Genomic DNA, 21712 nt, shown 5'->3' on the forward strand with positions numbered 1-21712 from the left:
TAATACAGTATCCAACACTTGCAAATATGTGTAAGACCAGTCTGTATATAAAACATAATAGAAATTGGCATGGAAAAAAAACACAGTCTCTACATTTCTAATACAAATTTGGAGACATGGGGCCAGATGTACTAAGCTTGAAAAGTGATAAAATGGAGAGTGATAAACCACCAGCCAATCAGCTCGTAACTGCCATATCCCACTCTGTGTTTGAAAAATGACAGGTTGGAGCTGATTGGTTGGTGGTTTATCACTCTACATTTATCACTTTTCTAGCTTTGGACATCCCCCCTCAGTCACACACAAGTGTTGCATATCAAATTGATTAATAATGTCTCATGGTGCATCCTAGTTGCATTGTATTGTGACTAAGATGTACTTCAGGCAATCAAGATGGCCATTGCTTGCAGAGTTCTGTGTTCAGGGCAGCCATCAGGGAGGGGGGACTCCAGGCTCAGGCCCAGGCAGAAAGGGGGCACAGGACTGGAGTTTATAGAGTATAATTTGTCATAAACAAAGTTCACATTTCCCTTGAAGCAATATAGGGGTTTAGTAGTGTGACCAGAACTACAGACACCAGGTGTTCAAGAAAGGGAAGGTGGGCCCTACCTATTAGTCAGTCCCGGGCCCCGCAATTTCTGATAGCAGGCCAGCCTGCATGCCAAGAGGGGCTGCGTGATAGCAGCAATAATGTACACTATGAGGACACATCTGTTCCTTCAGATTAACCAACACATGCTGCATGTCTTAAAATTAGATATACTGTAGTATATTTAGTTGCTCAGATTAAACAGCCGGATCTGCCATACACTTCACATACACTTTTACAAATGAATGCTTTATTTAAAAATAATGTATTAAAAAATAATCTCAAGTAGATGTTAAGAAAAGCTTCTGCAATATCCACAGTTTATCTGTGAAATCTTCTCATGGATCATCTTTTACTACAATCAAATAATCATTGAAACCAACTGTGGTTATGCAGAAATGAAACCTTAAACTTGTAATCTTTACATCAGAAATATATTTAATGAAACTACTCTGAACAATGTGTCACATAGGGTGTGCAGGACATTTGAATGTACTTTGATTGATTTGTCTATAGGGCCAGAAGACAAATTTAGGTATGGTATTAGTGACAAACACTTGCACTAATAAAGTACTTATACTATGATATGTCAGGAAAAGATGAAGTGTAATTTGGACTTAATTTGTAACAATATGTAACAATATGGAGTGCACATTGTCTTTCTTTGTGTTGGCAATTCAATGAAAAAGGTTAGTGCTGAAACAAAATAATGGATATTAAGATTAAGTTTATTTCTTTATTTTTACATACATAAAATTAGGCAAAGCAATAACAATGCAAATATATATACTTTTTTATATATATATATATATAATATATAATATATACTGTAGAGACTTTTTTCAGCATGTGCAGTTGAAGGGGAGCAGTAACTTTCTTACAAGAATGCCTGTAATGTCTGGTCATGTACTATTTTAGGAAGATTGTAATCTGCATATAAGATCCGTTTTACCCTGATATGGACACAAACAAATGTAACTATTGTTAATAATAGTAATTAAGTTACCTATAAATGCTGAATGAAGAAAGTGAATTGGGCCGCACGATCACATAAAACTTTAAATAAAGCGATCAGGGGGCTGGATATAATGTGTTGAAAAAACAGGAGGCCATGCGGGATGCCGGACGAACTTGGAAGTTTTTTAAAAGGGCAATCATCTACTCAGGCAAAACCATGCCTTGTTTATGACTGTCCTTTTACTAAAACCTCAGAGTTCATCCGGCATCCACATAGCCGCTGGACTCACAACACAATACATGCGGCTCGCAGTGTGAGATGAAGGATTGTCTGCGCTTGTTTCCAGTGGATGATTTGAGAAATGTTTATACTCAATTAATAGTTGAGCAATCTTTGTACTTAATTGTGTTTACCCCAAAATAACCATATACAACCATAACACATGTTTTTGTAAAAACAGAAAAACAGAGGCTGCAGCTCCTGGGGTGCAGTGGCAATTAAGCAGGATGGAGGTATCACTCTGCAAATATATAAATATATATATATATATATATATATATATATATATATATATATATATACACATAAATATTATAATTTGTACATATAAAAGGCTATCTACTCCTCACCTCCATGAGGTGAAATATCACCACTAACCACTACTGGCCACTCGATGGACCAAATTACTCCTTTGTGTGCTAATAGCATAACAGAAAGTGAAAATAATGTTTGCGGGAAATTTATCTGTTTCAAGCTTGCTGGATATGGAGAGAAGGAGCTGTGAAGACAAAGATTGGAGATAGGAGCAGATAGGGACTGAGGCGCAAAGTTTGTGGGTTAAATCTGTCACAACTCAAAGTGAAAGTACATTTCAAAAGCCATCATTTTGACAGGCTTGTAACTAGTATATGTAATATATATGTGGTCTATCAATCACCCCGGGAATCGATATCTCTGAGTGCATCGGGCACCGTATCATCATAAACTATTATGCACTGTTAAGCCTGCCCTTGACTCCTGTGAAACTAGACAATACAGTATGTATTCAGTGCTTGCAGTCCCCAAGGGATCGATCCGGCATATACATTACATACATGATAATATGTATGTATATATGTGCCTAGCGATTTCCCCCTCCAATGCGTGGTGGGCACTGCAGCCACTGGAAAACACCTCAAATTTGTGCATACTTGACTAATGCTGGGTACACACCAGGACGACTAGGGCCCGATCCCCACAATCTAGATCCAATTCCGATCAATTGGATGTAGATTGTGTGCTGATTGGGCCCTTTTCTGACCTGGTGTGGACCGATACCGATCCGATGCGCGGTCCCGCGGGTCGGTCGGTCGTTATTGAGATCCTACCTGCTGCAGGTAGGATCTCAATGACGACCATACAGCCGGGTGCGGGTCGCCATCGGATCGGACCCGCTCATGATGCACATCGTGAGCGGGCCGTGCCCCCCCGCGTCACCGTGAGCGGGTCGGACGAGACACTGACGACCCGCTCACGATATGCATCGTGAGCGGGTCGTCCTGTTGTGTACCCTACATAACTTACCCAAAGGTTCAGGGTCCTGATTTCTGCAGTAGTCACCCTGGGGAGTAGGTGGCTATCCAGCATCCTAGTGAACATTAAATCCTGACAGTTTCCTTGTACATTATTTAGCTTTGCCCCTTCACTGCAGACTCACAAACCATGAGTTTTTACTTATGTTGGGGGCGGTGCCTAGTGATGAGACCATTTGGCCCCACACCCTGAAGTGCTTTGCAGTGTATCCTCCCAGTGAGAAGCCAAGAGAGGATACTTACAAATATGAATTAGTGTCAGAGAAGTCAAAGGCAGCCATATACCATGCAACTCATTTGTTCAGCCTATCGTGTGGTCAGATATTGTGTAGTTTAATAGGTTGAGAGTAAAAAGATTGACAGTGTCTAGGTGAACCCTAAATGATCAACATACACAAGGTTGACCTGTAAAAAAGGTTCACATAATAAAAGGTCAACATTGAAATGATTGCCACATGAAAAGACCGACCTGAGTTTACATGGATTTTTTGGGTGTAGGTTTCAGCACAATTGGTGTATCACATCACCTTGCATAGCTCCCCATTCTTCAGGCAAGGGTAGCATTCCCAGATGTAGTCCACGTGAATGATAAAATATGCAAAAAAAAATTGTCCCCCATACAGTATGTTTTATTGACTATACGGTGGCAACATTATGACTGTTGACCTGTCAACCGGGACCTGGTCAGATCAGTGGCTACATGTGGAGATGCAGCACCACTACAGTAATAAGGTTGTTTCATTACACAATTTACCTGATGCACCTCAAACAACAATGCCTACAATGGTGATATATAGATGCCTGATTAAGTACAATTTTAATTAATAAAGAGCTAACTTACTATCAAATGTAATCAAACAGTATAAGTATTGTTTTCAGCCATACTGTATATCACTGAGATATGGAGACCTTTCTATAGGCTTACCTAAGCCAATAGCTAAATATGCTTTTTTGAAGATAACATTATTATTGAAGATTGCACCAGCCCAATATTATAAGTGGTCCATTTACTTTGGTGAGCAAAAAATACTACAAAAATGCTAGGGCAATCAATTAATAAGAATATTGATCTAGAATCCATACACACTGCAATGATATCCCACACTGGTTTACCTGAGTTCCCACATATGTCCAAACTTAGCTTGGTATGCAGTTAGACCTGTGGCCACAAAGAATCACTGTGTGTCAAAAATTTGGAGCGAATGCTCAGGTGAAGCATAATGTACAGTTCAATTTAAGGTTCTACATTCCAGCAGAGTTCTGGCACCAAAATAATGAGGAAGGTTTTTTTTTTTAAATAGCTACAGTTACAGAAAAAAACTTGACGATACAGCAAGTCATTCCAAGGTCCAAGCTAATGTTCCAGGGGACTCAATTTCTTAGATCCATGTATTTTTCCTTTATAAAGAAAAACAAAACACATAACTGGATGTTAAATTACTTTAGAAGTGGACCTAAATTATGCTTGTTTGTTAATACTGTAGGTATGTTTTCATATAATGTATAATGTAATGTACAGGATTGGAAGACAGAAAAGAGTGTCTTGTGCTGGTGCACCTAAGATACAATTTGACTCATAATACGTAACGTTTATTGATTTAGATTTAAAAATAGTTGCAAAATAAAACCTAACATACAAAACATGTAACAACACACAATTTAAAATGGGGGAATGAACACCTCACTCAGTGTGACCCCACTCCACCGTGTCCCTCTTATTACTGTCTGTATGTATTGTAGCGCAGATTTAATTTGTATAGCGGAGTTTACACTATTCCTCCCTGTAGTGGATGAAGCACTCTATTCACCAACAATCGTTAGAGCCGATATAGTGCTCAAATGAACATACTGTATGCTATAGGTGTTTATGTGTGCACATCGACATGGGAGTCAGGGAAAGGACCAGACGCTTCACATAGTGTTGGTATGCGCCGAACATGGGTAGCAGTCCCACTTCAGCGTTGCCGCTTACTCCTGGAGCTGCTGGTTACCCTGTCCGCTTGCCGCTGGTGAACTGAATCCGAGGTGTGCAGGCGTGCACCTACCTCGTTCACTCAGCTGGATGCAAGCAAAGAGGACACTGGATCTGGCTCCAGAACCGCGTCTCTCACTCATGGTCACGGTGTTACCCGGTGACCTGTGTTAGCGCTGCAGTACAGATCAAAATAATAACATTGGTATGTGGGGAGGGGCATGTGGGGTTTTAACACACTGAGGGCCTTATTCTGGTTCGGTCGGTGAAACGTACGTACGGTCCGTTTCACCGTACGTTTCCCGTAAGCGGGCGGTGATCAAAAGTCCACCCACAAAACATCTGCATACGGACAGTCACAAACACAGACAAAGGGGAGTGGCGTACACTTGAGCGTACACCACCATGCACGGACGGATCTCCTCTTAGACACCGATAACTGGCGTACAACAGACCACTGTTTACGGACGTCTCTCGTCCGTTTTCCCACCGACATCTTGCGGCTATCTGAGCATACGCCACCATGCACGGACGGGTCTCGCCTGTTTTCAATGGAAAACTCAGCATATGTCACTGATCGTGATAGTGAGCTTACGTCCGTGCACGGTGGCATACCCTTCACATATATGGACCTGCTAATCTAGTCTTTCAACTATGATTAAGGCAATTAAATGAATTATTCTAATTGTTATTCAAATTGTAATTATTGTTTCCTATTACCTCAATTGTCTACCTTAATGAACACACTAATAAAAATACATTTTAACCCTCCTTACATGTATATTTATTATGTTCTAATGTTGCATTTTAATCACCATCTATGTGTCCCCACATTGCTTTTACTTTTACAAAAAGTTATGTTTGTGTTAGAGTGAAAAAGTTGACACATGTCGACTTCTGTAAATTGAGTGTCCTGCTGTTTAAAGTATATAAAAACACTTACTGAATGGGTGTAAATGGTTATAAACTAACTACCTTGGCATATATAAGCAGGTTTTAAAATGAATCTTACCTAAAATTAAACCAACCTTTACATGTAGAGAAGTGTAGAAAGATAAGCTTCCAATGTGTTTGTGAGCTGGGTGTGGCTTGCAGGTAGTGAAATAATGGTTGTGACTTAATAGGCTGCAGCATTGCTTATTATATTGCGAAAGCTACGCATGCTTAGAACAAAAAAAACCCGATCCGCCCGTTTACCGTCCCACCGTAGCAAGCAGAATAACCCCCTGACTGTGTGATTCCGAGGAAGAACACTTCCTCGGGATCACTTGCTAGGCGTCCGGAAGCTCCTTAAATATCAACTGTCTCATACATAGTAATGAGAAGCAGATCGGTGAGGGGTGTGTGTTCTTTTTGACATCATTGTCCGTGTTTTTTGTTTCAACCCCTGTCAGTTTATTTCCTATTAACGGTTCCTAATGTCATTTTTGTTACAAGTAAATTATGGGGACATCAGCATTTCCTGTTATAGGGAGAGAGACTTAGATTGGCATATATGCGCAAATAAGTAGGTTTATAGAAGCAGGAGTATTCCATATTGCGGAGAGGGAAGTCTCGGTTAACAGATATGTACAGCAGTACAATATTTATCTGCAAAATCCAGACTCCTTGCTGTACTCTATCTGATTGTCTGTGGTTTGGCTACCCGGGCGACATTATGGGGGTACGTCATATATAAAATATTTCTAATCCCGAGGGGGGGGTTTCTCTTCAATGGTAAGTGTGATACAAATGGTATTGCCGATATTCGTGAGGCTGCAATGCCATTTGCAGCCGTGCACACAGGCGGGTTTTCACTCTGATGGGGAGGCAGCAAACTGATCACAAAAAGTAAAAGAAAGTAGCAGCCCAGCAATTAGGTCTGAATTGGCCCTATAGTCACAATGAGCTGCATGCACAGATGACAAGGCTTAAGAAATAGGACCTGAATCTGTGTTGCATGCAGTGCCCATATTCACGGAATTAGGTGATTATTTGCTACTGCATGTGTACAAAATGTGGGATGCTAGTCCCTCTCTCTCTCTCTCTCTCTCTCTCTCTCTCTCGCAGCTCAATCACTCACTCTGGCTAGTCTCCATTGAAGGATTTCTCCTCCTCTCCCAGGCAGCGGCCGCGTGACCCAGGAGTCAATCGGCTGCTGCACGTATGGAAGCGAGCGCCTTTGGACAATTTCTCCCTTGGCAAGGCACTTGCAGGTTGATTGATATGTGGGGGGTGTAGTGGGGTGCTCTCCTGGCATTTTATGAGCCAACGCAGGTATTATTTTGCCTGCTCTGGGTGGATGAATGAAGTTGGTGCATACACCAAGCAGGCAAAGGATGCAACAGTTTTTGTGGGCACACCCATGAAGCACCAGAGAACCACCCTACCACACTCCCCGCCTGTCAATCAGGCTGCGAGTGACTTGCCAAGGGATAAATTGTCCAAAGGCGCTGGCAGCCAGGGCCTGCACATGTGTATTACTGACAATGCGCATGTGCAGTAGCCCCACCATCGGAAGAGGTGCCAAATTCGGACCTGTGCGTGCAGGTCTGAAACGGCTTCTCAGTGCCACGCAATGCCCTGATACACATAGTACCATACAGTATTGCCCTTTTACACATAGTGCCACACAGTAATGCCTTTTACACATAATGCCACATAGTGAAGCCATGATACACATAGTGCCATGCAGTAATACCCTGGCACACCTAGTGCCACACATTAATGCCCTTATATACATAGTACAGCACAGTAATGCTCTGATACACCTAGTGCTACGACTAATGCCCATTAGGTCATTGTTCGTGTGCAGTTCAAAGTTCAAAAATCATTGTGCACCTGTGCAAGGACCTTATTCTGGTCCATGCGCACCAGTGCAAATTTGCACAGGTGCACTAGGTTTTTGAACTGCGCATTTCTGCACATGTGCATGCGCTGTGTGCGAGTGGCCAAGCAAAAAGATTGTTCACCGGGCGCTCACACACAAGACTGCGGGCGGGCAGGGGGATGCGCCATGGGAACACCCAGCCCATGTTATTCACCCAGAGACGGGGGTGCCGGGGAGATGTGGGTGCCATCACCTGATGTCAGCTGCCCGCCATGTTCTCCTTGCGAACACACGCAAAACTAAGACACCTGAGAGTGTCTTAGTTTTGCGTGTACCTACCACATTATTCGATGGTCGGCGACCATCGAATGATGTGGGTTTGGCATCGTAGGCTGCGAATGGATGTTTATGCAAAACACCATTTGCAGCCGTGCGTCAAATTCGGGCTGCAAATGGGGGGTGGTGGCATATGCGAATGGCAGGCGGGATAAAAATGACATGCAGCGCTGCGAACCTTGCAGCGCTGTTGGTCAACCAGAATAACCCCCATAATTCCACACAGTAATGCCCTGATACACATAGTAGTAACACTCAATAATGCCCTTTTACACAAAGAGGAGTATTCAGACCTGATTGCAGCCCTGTGATTTCCCAAGTGGCCATAAATTGATCGACTGCGCTTGCATAGATATTGTAGAGCGAAAAAAACTAAAGTCTTTTCTGATCGCAAGCCGTTTGCAAGTAGATTGAAAGGATAATCGGCTTATCCTCAAATAAGGATGTATAACCAATCAATGAACATAATAATTAGGTGGTGGTGGGGGGGTACTTTATTGACTGCTCAGTGAGTGGGTGTATGCAAATGATGGAAACAGATGCAAACAGATGGAGCAGCATTCATGGAGAACACGCTGCCCGATCCGTCTGTAGATATAATTGCAGATCGATTGATCTGCAGGTAAATCTACTAGTATGCAGGGCCAGCTCTACTATTAAGCAGCTGTCTAGGGCGCTGGGATCTGGGGGGGGGGCTAGTCTGCAAATCGAAAAATCGAGGATGTCTATGAGGATCCTTGTTGTACTTAATGCAGGTGGTGGCTGTGGAACTTCTAAGACCTCCTCCTCCTTGTACTCTGTTGTGGGTGGCACATGACTTTTCTTTAAGGAGGGGCGGGGGAGCAGGTTGAAGTTTTGTCTAGGGTGCTGAGAAGCCTTACACCAGCCCTGCTAGTGTGTACCCAGCTTGTGTGTGCCTTGAGGACCGAGGTTGGGAATGCCTGGTCTAATGTATGGCCAGCATTAGATTTCTTTCTGTGCGGCGTAACACTGCAATGAAGATTTCACTTTGAACATATCCAGTGGCGTCATTAGCACGGTGCGGCCAGCACCCGGATATAACTAATGAGTGGGGTGCCACCATGTACGCCCACCCCCCATTTCAGTTTGAACACAACCAGTGGCATCACTAGCAGGGTATGGGGGATATATCTTTTAGTGTGTACCCAGCTTAAGACTGGGTACACATTGTAATGCTGGCTACACATTGGCCGATATATTCGTTGCACAAATGGACGGCTGATATATCAATGGAACATCAGCCAGTGTGTAACAGCGATATGTCTGTGAAGTGTGAACAGCGTCATCCATACCATGTTGGCTGTGCAACACAGCAGATGCCCACTATATTTAAATATATCATTGTGCTGTTTGCACGGGCAATCAGTGGCGTTACTAAGGGTAGGCAGCCCCAGCGGTCGCAGGGGGGAGCCGGCGCCACCGGGGCGCAGCAAGGTCATGGCGCACTATGAAGCCGAAGGCTGTCCTGACTCCTGTGTAAACTCTGTATGGAGGAAGCTGTGTTTGTAATGCCGAGCTGCCTGTAGATGGCGCTGCTGTGTACAGCTCCTCGGCTAACAGGACAGTCACAGGAAGCTCTCAGGACGTGTGACAGGCTGACTCTCCAGAAGTTCCCAGAACCATGGGGTTTATTCTGCTTGGTACGGTGGGACCGTATACGGGCGGATCTGTTTTTTTTTCATCTGCGCATGCGTAGCTTTCGCAATGCGCATGTGCGGCGACCTCACACCGCTCACGGACGGGTCTCTCTGTGCGAAAAAATCTGTCCGCAAGAGTACGGTCATTGTGGGCGGCATGTGGGCGTTTTTATGGAAGCGGCCGGAATAATGAGGAAAACTGGGTGTAAACAGGGGCGTACGCAGGAGTGTGCACACAAAATGTACGGTGCCACAACCGCCTCGATTGGCGAACACACCGTGCATTTTGGACCAAAAACAGGCGGACGCCAAAGATAGCTCCAGACCATCCCTAGAGATCATAGGCGAATCTAGAATTATGGTAATGGATGGTCCCAAATAAAAATACAGAAGTAGGGTGGACCTTTGCGCAGCGAAGACGCGTTGCGGAAAGGGGCGTGGCCTCATGGGAAGGAGGTGTGGTGTCACAAAAGGGGCGTGATATTACACTTTGGACCACACACCGTAATGCCCATTACACATTTTAGCAAACTCCGTAACACCCATTACACATAAAGCCACACACCGTAATGCCCATTACATACTATATAACAAATCGTAATGCCCATTACATATTATATAACACACCACAATGCCCAGTACATGTTATATAACACAGTGCAATGCCCATTGCATACTATATAACACACCGTAATGCCCATTACATATTATATAACAAATCGTAATGCCCATTACATATTATATAACACACCACAATGCCCATTACATATTATATAACAGACCACAATGCCCATTACATATTATATAACACACCACAATGCCCATTACATGTTATATAACACAGCGCAATGCCCATTACATACTATATAACAAACCGTAATGCCCATTACATACTATATAACAAATCGTAATGCCCATTACATATTATATAACATACCACAATGGCCATTTCATATTATATAACACACCACAATGGCCATTACATGTTATATAACAAAGCGCAATGCACATTACATACTATATAACACACCGTAATGCCCATTACATATTATATAACACACCACAATGCCCATTATATGTTATATTACACACCACAATGCCCATTACATATTATATAACACACCACAAGGCCCATTATATGTTATATTACACACCACAATGCCTGCCCATTATATATTATATAACACAGCACAATGCCCATTACATACTATATAACACAGCGCAATGCCCATTACATACTATAACACACCGTAATGCCCATTACATATTATATAACACACCACAATGCCAATTATATGTTATATTACACACCACAATGCCCATAACATATTATAAAACACAGCGCAATGCCCACAGACTATATACACATATCCCCCTTCCTCACATACAGAATATATGCACACCACGCCCCCCACCCGTATATGCACCCCCACAATACCTTATCACACACAAGTCTCATGAGTGTGTGTAATGTACCGGAATTTTTAATTAAACTTTCTTCTACTTTTATCTTTTGTAGGTTCTGTACACTTCTCCACTCCGATGCCAAGGATCTTCTCTTGTCGGTAAGTATAAGCAATTTCTTTTATAATAAGGTATTTATTTATACATTTTGATATTATATTAAATATGTATATAACTTCTCATTTTTTACAGGATATGAGACAATGTATAACAACGTATAGCAGATATAACAGCAAAACAATATCAATTTGTCAACAATGCAATAAACTTGCCTATTTCAATTAGCTAAATTGCAGTACAAACGACAAAATTCAGCGTTGTTCTTCTAACAATTCAACTACTATACACATATACCATGCATAAATTAAAAACAACTTTACCCTTTTAAATACACGTTTAGCGTTTATACTGACAGCTCAATTTGTGTCCCAAAAGATTTCCAGTCAATCTACGGATTGTCTTATTGAGCTACAAAATCCTGAATATACACTGTGCTTTATCACCCACAGCGCCTTTCACTGTTTCTTTGTAATAAACGGCCCATTCCTGACAGCAACTTTCTCTGTCGAAGTACTGTATCAACACTTTTACTACAATGTGTAATCCGGTGCTTTAGTGGATTAGACGTCTCGTCTTTATTAATGCCACTGGTATTAACGATCCCTTTGCTGTATCTATGCTCTATAACCATGAAGAGGATTTGCTTGATCTTGTCTGTTTTTTAACCGTAGAAACTACCGTGGTGATTCCTGAAGAACAATGGCATTCCCTTTCTAGGTAAGTGTGATGTGCTGATAGCAAGTCTTTATATCCACTTAAATATATAAGCTGTGCTGGGGACAAGTCTTTGTATCCACTTCAGTATGTAAACTGGCTCCCTTACTCCCTGCGATTAGTAAAAGATTACTCTGTTAGACTCATTGCATTATCCCTCTGACTAAGGGTCTTTTCTCATCTGCAGCATCGTCTCTAATTTCCTTTCTAATCGGCTAGACAGTATTATCAGGGTTTACTAGGGGTTAATGGCTTCAGCAGTCTCTCCTCTCTGATAAGTTAGGCCACGCCTCCGTGACACCCACTTGCTGTGCAGCTGTACCTAATGTACTGACGGCGTTTCAGTCTTGCCTCCCCGCTCTCCAATAGCCTGTCTTCTCACTACGTGATTGTGCCCAGCCGTCTACCAACAGGGGGGAGGGCCTAAGTGCGTCACCGCTAGGTCCCTTCAACAGGGCTGTCCTACCGTAGGGCGAATTGTGTGCAGACCGCACCTCCTCTGCTCGGCGCCGCCTTGATGGGAGTTCCTGCGGCTGTACTTCCTTAGCTTGGCGCCGCCTTTGTATGCTAGTTGCCGGCTAGTCCCGGGATCGCCCGACAAGCGGGGTCACGCCTCCGTGCGGACCGAAATGTCTCAGCCTGGACACTCGGTCACCGGGAACAGCCTGCTATTTCCGACTCCTCTGGAGCCTATCGCCACCGTTAACACTTGCGGGCTCTGCCGACGATGACGCCTCAGGACCTGGCTCCCTTCGCACTCAGGTACCCCGTCCGAGCCGTCTCTCGCCACCCTCAACCTTCCTGTCTTGCTGCGCAGCTTTTCTCATCCTTCCCGGTGTCAGTTTAACCCCCTACCCGCCTAACGGCTGCTGTTTTTATCCTCTTTTCCACGCGCCCACCAGCTATATGAAGGGCACCCGGATCTGGGGCTCGAGCACCCCAACTTTATTTATACTTGAAAAACCTTCATAACGTCCCTTTGAGGTTTCCCCCTGCAGTGTAGGGGGATTGGTGTAGTCCGGAGCCCTGCTGCACTGGCCTTTCCAGTTGGGCTAGTTCAATATGCCCCATCTGAGGGGTTTATCATTGCCTTAATAGTTTCTGTTAAAGCTTCAATACTTTTCTGTGAAAAGTCTCCTATGTGTGATATCATATTCTCTCTATGAGAGATCACAGTACATTTGCCTACTTTTTACACCTTATCTACAACATAAATTATGAGTTATTACATGCCTCCCCCCTAGAACCTTGCGTGTCCCCACGCACTCTTACATAAAACATTACACCTCAGAAAACACGTATATAACAATTTTATACTAAGCTACTCTCGATAACGTAAAGGTAATTTACCTCTATTACTTCTCTCTGACCTTCTTAACTCCGGTTCAGACATGTCTATCTTTGACAAAGCAATGCTATCAATATCATCAATTGCAATTTCATGACAACTATAACATGAACTTTGTGAGCGTGGGTAATTAGTCCCCATAATAACAGGCCCAGTCATAAGCATTAACATTGCCATGGGGTCAGTACGAGGATTGCCCTTTTCTTCTTCAGGGAATCGGATTCCCCTTATAATTTCCTCTTTCATAGTAGACGGTAACAGCTCCGTTGTGCACAATTTTAGTTGATTGCGATGCACCACACTATTGTATCCATCAGTTTGTCTCTCTATCCGATACGTGAATACCTTGTCGTCTGGGATCCCTACAATTTGATAGGGCTCTTCTTCCCATCTGTCGTCTAACTTTCCAGAGCGGTGATTTTTCCTTTTCCACACGCGGCTTCCCAGCGGTAAGGGAATCGCTCGGGCGTCTAAGTTATAATTTTGCTCTTGTCGCTGATGCACTGTCTCCATCTTTTGTAGCACAGTTTCTTTAGCGAGTTTCATTCGATTTTGGTGCTCTTGTACCCAATCGGTTTCGGGGGGAAGAGAGTCATTTAATGCAGGTAACAGTTCCAAATCTTTAGGGAGCTTGCCCCTTCTGCCAAACAGTAGATAATACGGTGTGAATCCCGTGGAGCAGTGTTCGATGTTATTATATAAATAGGTAAGCTCTGGAAGCATGCTTGGCCATCTGGATCTCTTTTCAACTGGAAGACTTCTGATCATCCCAATCAGGGTCTGATTAACCCTCTCGCACAATCCGTTAGTTTGAGGATGGTAGGCTGTGGTCCTTAACTTCTTGCACTCATACAGCTGACAGAGTTCCTTGAACAATTGTGACTCAAAAGCAGCACCTTGATCTGTTAAGATGCGGTCTGGATATCCATAAGGACGAACAAACTTATTTAGAAAGACCGTCGCTGTGGTCTTTGCGGTCATGTCTTTCACTGGGACAGCCACTATAAACTTGCTGTAATGGTCTGTTATAGTGAGCATGTATTGGTATCCTTGCGAACTCGTGTCCAACTTTACGTGATCCAAAGCCACTAGTTCAAGAGGATATTGGCTGGTGATAGGATGTAAAGGGGCCTTCTGTGTGGGACCAGTACTTCTTTTTCTGGAACAGACAGCACAATTCTGACACCACTTTTCTACGTCTGATTTTAATCCTATCCAGAAATATCGATTTCTCAACACAGCCTCAGTCTTTTGCATCCCAAAATGTCCAGATTCATTATGATATGCTGTCAACAGATGTTCGACTTGTGCTCTGGGTACGACTATTTGCTGGAGGTTTTGATGTGTTCCTGGATCGACAATGCTCCTAATCATTACTCCTTTCCTGAAATAGATCCTTTCACGATGTCTCAACAATTTTATTAACTCGGGGTCTGCGGTTTTCCTCTGTTCTTTGGTTAACCAGACGTCCTTCTGTATCATACGCTTTACTTCTTGTAAGATGGAGCTTTGATTCTGAACTGCACTCCAATCAATTCCTGGACTCTCCCGATCCTCCTCTGTGGTGGTGACTTGAATGACATTCTGCCTGACTCTAGAACGACTAAATGGCGGAGTCTCGATATCTTCTAATTCATCTTCTTTCTCCGTTAACTCATCTGTGGGTAAGCGGGATAAAGCATCTGCAGCATTGTTGGTTTTACCGCTACCATACTGGATAGTATAATTAAAGTTTGCCAACCTCGATACCCATCTCTGTTCCAGGGCATTCAGGTGGGCTGACGGAAGATGGGCCAAAGGGTTGTTATCGGTGGTTATTATTACTTTGGCTGCGGCTAAATAATTTTTAAACTTTTCTGTGATTGCCCAAACTACAGCGAGGAATTCCAATTTAAAGGTACTGTAATTTTCGCCGTTCCTCTCAGTTTTCCTTAAACCTCTACTGGCGTAGGCGATTACTCTATTATTTCCATTTTCTTTCTGGTATAGGACGGCCCCCAGTCCTTGATGGCTAGCGTCTGTACTGACATAAAAGGGCTGTTCATAGTCTGGGTAAGCCAATAACGGGGCTTTCAGTAACGAAGATTTCAGTTGCTCAAACGCTTCTTGATGCACTTCAACCCATCGCACAGGGATATTGCTTTTCTTATCCGCACCTGACTTTCCGCGTAACAGTTCATTTAGGGGCGTGGCGATTTTGGCAAACCCTTGGATGAATCGTCTGTAGTATCCTACAAACCCTAGAAAACTCCTAACTTCTTTAAGGGTTTTAGGAATCGGCCAATCTTCCACAACACGGGTCTTTTCAGGATCTGTTTCAATTCCATTGGCGCTAACTATATGGCCCAGATACTGTACACGAGGCTTTAGCAGATGGCATTTCGCTGGTTTTAACTTGAGTCCGTATTTTGTCAACTGGGAGAGGACGTCATCAAGATGTTGCAGATGATCAGAATATGATTTAGAAAAAATGATGATGTCATCTAAATATAAGAGGACCATATCATAATTCCGGTGCCCAAGACAGTGCTCCATGACGCGTTGGAATGTCGCAGGTGCATTACACAGCCCAAATGGCATTCTGTCCCATTCGAAAAGGCCCATCGGGGTGGTGAATGCGGTCTTTTCTTGATCCTCGATGGCCATTGGGATTTGCCAGTATCCGCTTGTTAAGTCTAACGTAGAGAAAAACTTGGCAGTTTTTAATGCGGTTAACGTTTCTTCAATGTGCGGTAAAGGATAGGCATCCTTATGGGTTACCGCATTGAGCTTTCTATAGTCGACACAACACCGGAGACTTCCATCTTTTTTCTTCACTATCACTAACGGTGCTGCCCATGGACTACAGCTATCCCTGATCACTCCGGACTCTTTCATTTCCTCCAACATTGTGCGTACTGGCTGGTACAGAGCAGGGGGCAAAGGACGATGCCGTTCTTTAATAGGATGAGCTGTTCCAGTAGGAATATGGTGACAAGCTCCCAGGGCCCTGCCGAAATCGGATGCATGTTTACTAAATGCGGCACTATTTTTCAACACAACCTGGATCACTCCTTGTCTTCGTTCTTCTGAAGTGCCCTCATCACCAATCTTTACATCTTCCAACCAGGAACATTCAGTTGAGTGAGATTCATGTTCCTCGGAGGTTGCCCCCTGTTGCGCTACCGTTAATACTTCTCCTAATACTTCTTGGAACGTTACTTGTGAGATCTTGGCAACAGGACAATACCGAAACATCCGCACCGGATAAGACTGGGGATTTAGTATCCGAACTGGCACTCTCCCTTGATGTACCGAGACTAGAGCCCGGGCAGCCACAAATGGATTCTGGCCTTCATTGTCACATGGTTCAATCAATGCTTCATAGTCGAGCCCTCCTGGTCCCATTCGAGCCTTGCACCATACAACCGTTTCAGAATTTGGTTGAAGAATAACAGGATTCCGGTCCGCAATTCGGGCTTTTCCTATTTCCCCAAGCTTATTAGCGAAATTTCTTTGGCCTTGTAGAAAACGAATGGTCTGCTGTAAGATTCTCCTTTCACCTGGCGGGACTAAAGATATCTTGGTCCTCAGGGCGTAAATAATCTCATCCGGACAGTTGCGTAGAACATTCATCCCAACGATGACAGGTGGGAAGTACTCATTCTTATCAGTGGAGACTAGAAAGCCCTGCGCTGGTAACTTAGTGTTTCCAATTTCCATCTCTGCTTCCCAATAACCACTACATGGAATGGGCTGGCCGTTACTTGCCACTAAATTCATCCAGTTAGTAGGGGGTGTGTTAATTTCATCTTTCTTCCAGTGTTTCATAAATTCGTCTAATTGAATTGTTGTCACTTGAGAGCCCGTGTCCAATAACGCAGGGACTTTCACTCCCCTTATCGAAATCTCCAATGAAAGACACTCTCCCACGTAGTGTGGCCACCATTCCTCCGACGATGGACCTATTGCCTGGTCTCCTCCCGAGGGTTGGTCCCCTGCCTCGGGACCTCCGTGTTTAAAGCTTCCTGTTGACAATTGCGAGCAATATGTCCGCTCCTCTGGCACTTCCTGCAAATGGGCCTACCTTGAGAGTCAAACTGATCCGTAGGTAGCCTTCCTGTAAATCTAGGAACATCCCATCTTCGAGGCGGCATTCTTCTATCTGAACGCCATTCTTGCGGTTTGTTAGGCATCTGGTGTTGCTTAAGTTCTCTCAATTCTTGACAGACCAGGTCAAGGCTCCTGGTAAGCTGTGTCATTTGTCCCTCTAAGACCCCTACTCTGTCGGGTTGAACAGGGGCTTGCACTTGTTGGAGGACAGGAAACTCTTTAGCCTTTGGCAAGTCGGTTTTATATACGGAGTGTTTTTTGTGTGGAACATCTGGCTCACTCATATCGTCTGATTCGGAACTCTCATCCTCATCCGGCTGTTCGTCCTCCAAAATTTTCAGTACCGCCTCCTTAAACTCCAAAAATGAAGCATCTGGATTCTGTGATCGATACATCCGAAGCTGTTTTCTCACATCTTTACACTTGGCCCCCTCTACAAACACATTTATCAGTGTCTCGTTCTCTTGTTGCTTTTCACGAGGGTCCAAAGCCTGTAACGTCTTGAGTGACTCTTGGAGACTCAACGCAAAATCTCTTAGTGTCTCATTGGGTAGTTGTTGTCTTGCATAAAGTCGTTTCTTCAATGCCGCCACGGTTCGAGATTCAAACATGGCGACTAATTTTTCGAAGATCCCATCGACGGTCTTGATTTGTTGGTCTGGCCATGACTTGACCTCCCTCTTGGCCGCACCCCTTAACTGTCCAATAAGCATTTGGACCTTTTGCTCCTCCTTCAATGGGTGGATGGTAAACATGGCTTGTAATTGGGATTTGAAGTCCTTAAAGGTGGTGGTGCCAGATAGTCGCACTTTGCCTGAATATGTGGGCATCCACGGAGCTCCATAATAGTAGGGCATTGTGATGGGTGAAGTTATCATCGTCGGGCCAGCCACATTTTCGTTAGGTACGCCCTCTCCTTGTGCTCCAGAAGCTGACGCTTGTTCCTGAGACATTTTTTTTTCTTTTTGTTTTCCCCTTGCGCACAATTAACTATTGGAATCCTGTTCGTGACGCCACGAAAATTCCTTGTAATGTACCGGAATTTTTAATTAAACTTTCTTCTACTTTTATCTTTTGTAGGTTCTGTACACTTCTCCACTCCGATGCCAAGGATCTTCTCTTGTCGGTAAGTATAAGCAATTTCTTTTATAATAAGGTATTTATTTATACATTTTGATATTATATTAAATATGTATATAACTTCTCATTTTTTACAGGATATGAGACAATGTATAACAACGTATAGCAGATATAACAGCAAAACAATATCAATTTGTCAACAATGCAATAAACTTGCCTATTTCAATTAGCTAAATTGCAGTACAAACGACAAAATTCAGCGTTGTTCTTCTAACAATTCAACTACTATACACATATACCATGCATAAATTAAAAACAACTTTACCCTTTTAAATACACGTTTAGCGTTTATACTGACAGCTCAATTTGTGTCCCAAAAGATTTCCAGTCAATCTACGGATTGTCTTATTGAGCTACAAAATCCTGAATATACACTGTGCTTTATCACCCACAGCGCCTTTCACTGTTTCTTTGTAATAAACGGCCCATTCCTGACAGCAACTTTCTCTGTCGAAGTACTGTATCAACACTTTTACTACAATGTGTAATCCGGTGCTTTAGTGGATTAGACGTCTCGTCTTTATTAATGCCACTGGTATTAACGATCCCTTTGCTGTATCTATGCTCTATAACCATGAAGAGGATTTGCTTGATCTTGTCTGTTTTTTAACCGTAGAAACTACCGTGGTGATTCCTGAAGAACAATGGCATTCCCTTTCTAGGTAAGTGTGATGTGCTGATAGCAAGTCTTTATATCCACTTAAATATATAAGCTGTGCTGGGGACAAGTCTTTGTATCCACTTCAGTATGTAAACTGGCTCCCTTACTCCCTGCGATTAGTAAAAGATTACTCTGTTAGACTCATTGCATTATCCCTCTGACTAAGGGTCTTTTCTCATCTGCAGCATCGTCTCTAATTTCCTTTCTAATCGGCTAGACAGTATTATCAGGGTTTACTAGGGGTTAATGGCTTCAGCAGTCTCTCCTCTCTGATAAGTTAGGCCACGCCTCCGTGACACCCACTTGCTGTGCAGCTGTACCTAATGTACTGACGGCGTTTCAGTCTTGCCTCCCCGCTCTCCAATAGCCTGTCTTCTCACTACGTGATTGTGCCCAGCCGTCTACCAACAGGGGGGAGGGCCTAAGTGCGTCACCGCTAGGTCCCTTCAACAGGGCTGTCCTACCGTAGGGCGAATTGTGTGCAGACCGCACCTCCTCTGCTCGGCGCCGCCTTGATGGGAGTTCCTGCGGCTGTACTTCCTTAGCTTGGCGCCGCCTTTGTATGCTAGTTGCCGGCTAGTCCCGGGATCGCCCGACAAGCGGGGTCACGCCTCCGTGCGGACCGAAATGTCTCAGCCTGGACACTCGGTCACCGGGAACAGCCTGCTATTTCCGACTCCTCTGGAGCCTATCGCCACCGTTAACACTTGCGGGCTCTGCCGACGATGACGCCTCAGGACCTGGCTCCCTTCGCACTCAGGTACCCCGTCCGAGCCGTCTCTCGCCACCCTCAACCTTCCTGTCTTGCTGCGCAGCTTTTCTCATCCTTCCCGGTGTCAGTTTAACCCCCTACCCGCCTAACGGCTGCTGTTTTTATCCTCTTTTCCACGCGCCCACCAGCTATATGAAGGGCACCCGGATCTGGGGCTCGAGCACCCCAACTTTATTTATACTTGAAAAACCTTCATAACGTCCCTTTGAGGTTTCCCCCTGCAGTGTAGGGGGATTGGTGTAGTCCGGAGCCCTGCTGCACTGGCCTTTCCAGTTGGGCTAGTTCAATATGCCCCATCTGAGGGGTTTATCATTGCCTTAATAGTTTCTGTTAAAGCTTCAATACTTTTCTGTGAAAAGTCTCCTATGTGTGATATCATATTCTCTCTATGAGAGATCACAGTACATTTGCCTACTTTTTACACCTTATCTACAACATAAATTATGAGTTATTACATGTGTCTGTGTTTCAAAGGCTTTATGGCTCTCAATGCTATGGCAGCGGCTCCCTGCACAGCTCTTGCACAGGTAGCTCTGGTGACAACACAGGAGCCTGCATCTCTCCCGAGGGGGGTGTGCAGAAGGGCACACAGAAGGACACACAGCTGGGCACACAGAAGGACACCATAGGCATGCGCAGCCCGCTTTCTTAGGGGGTGCACCATTGGAGGGGCGTGTCCATCACTACCTACTGGGCGTGTCCATCATCGCCTATTATTACACATAATGCAACACACTAATGCCCATTAGACATAATGCCACGCACAATAATGCCTATCACACATGCCACACACAGTAATGCCCATTCCACACACCATAATGCCCATTACACATTATGTCAGGGCTTAAAAAAATGTAAGTAAAACAGGGACAATAGGGACTGTGCGCATCGAAGGCGCACGCCAAAAATTTACACCGTAATGCATATCACACATCACACAGCCATTACATAGTATATCACATTCCATAATGCCCATTACACATTGTACCTGTAATTCCCATTACATGTTACGCCTCACACCGTGATGCCCATTACAGGTTACGCCTCACACCGTTATGCCCCTTATACATTACCCCTCAGACTGTGATGGCCATTACAGATTATGCTATGGGGAGAAGGGGTGTGAAATGTTCTTTGCCAGGAGTCACATGCTTTTTACCATGGGTTTCATGCTCCCTGGGAAGTGGGTGGTTAAATGCTCATTGACAAGGGGAGTTTCATGCTCATTACTGGGGGTGCGCACTGCACACCAGCGCTCCCGTGAATCCGCACTTCCGGGTAGCGCTGGGTGCTCTTCTTATAAGATGCCCACCGGAGCCGCAGCCTCCTTCCCTTTTGAGCCGCTGGCCGGGCGCTGCACGCCACACACTGAAGCTACTTTACTTGTCAGCGGCAGGCAGCATCCGGCCAGCGGCTCAAAAGGGAAGGAGGCTGCGGGGGGCCCGGGACACTTGTACCCCAAGTACCCAGGGGCAAATGCCCGCCCATACACATAGTATACATATACACAGCCCTCTATGCATGCACGCACACACACACACACACACACATACAGAGCCCAAACACAT

General features: G+C 44.3%; 1 protein-coding gene and 1 long non-coding RNA gene across 3 annotated transcripts in view; one reads left to right on the forward strand and one right to left on the reverse strand.

Annotated features, from left to right (window-relative positions):
* Positions 1 to 1299: 1299 nt before the first annotated feature.
* MCAM (melanoma cell adhesion molecule) overlaps positions 1300 to 21712 on the reverse strand; it is a 239002-nt gene continuing 218589 nt past the window's right edge. For both annotated transcript variants that reach the window (XM_083162728.1, XM_083162727.1), the window contains one exon: positions 1300 to 4516. In XM_083162728.1, the coding sequence (XP_083018854.1) occupies positions 4490 to 4516 (27 nt within the window). In that variant the 3' untranslated portion in view covers positions 1300 to 4489. The remainder of the gene's footprint in view (positions 4517 to 21712) is intronic.
* LOC146041869 (uncharacterized) lies at positions 11360 to 20476 on the forward strand. Its single transcript, XR_014463637.1, has 4 exons — positions 11360 to 11458; positions 12089 to 12134; positions 18652 to 18697; positions 19328 to 20476. It is a non-coding gene; the product is annotated as an uncharacterized LOC146041869 (long non-coding RNA).

The sequence above is a fragment of the Crinia signifera genome, chromosome 19 (assembly GCF_055691185.1).
Source record: "Crinia signifera chromosome 19, ASM5569118v1, whole genome shotgun sequence".
NCBI lineage: Eukaryota > Metazoa > Chordata > Amphibia > Anura > Myobatrachidae > Crinia > Crinia signifera.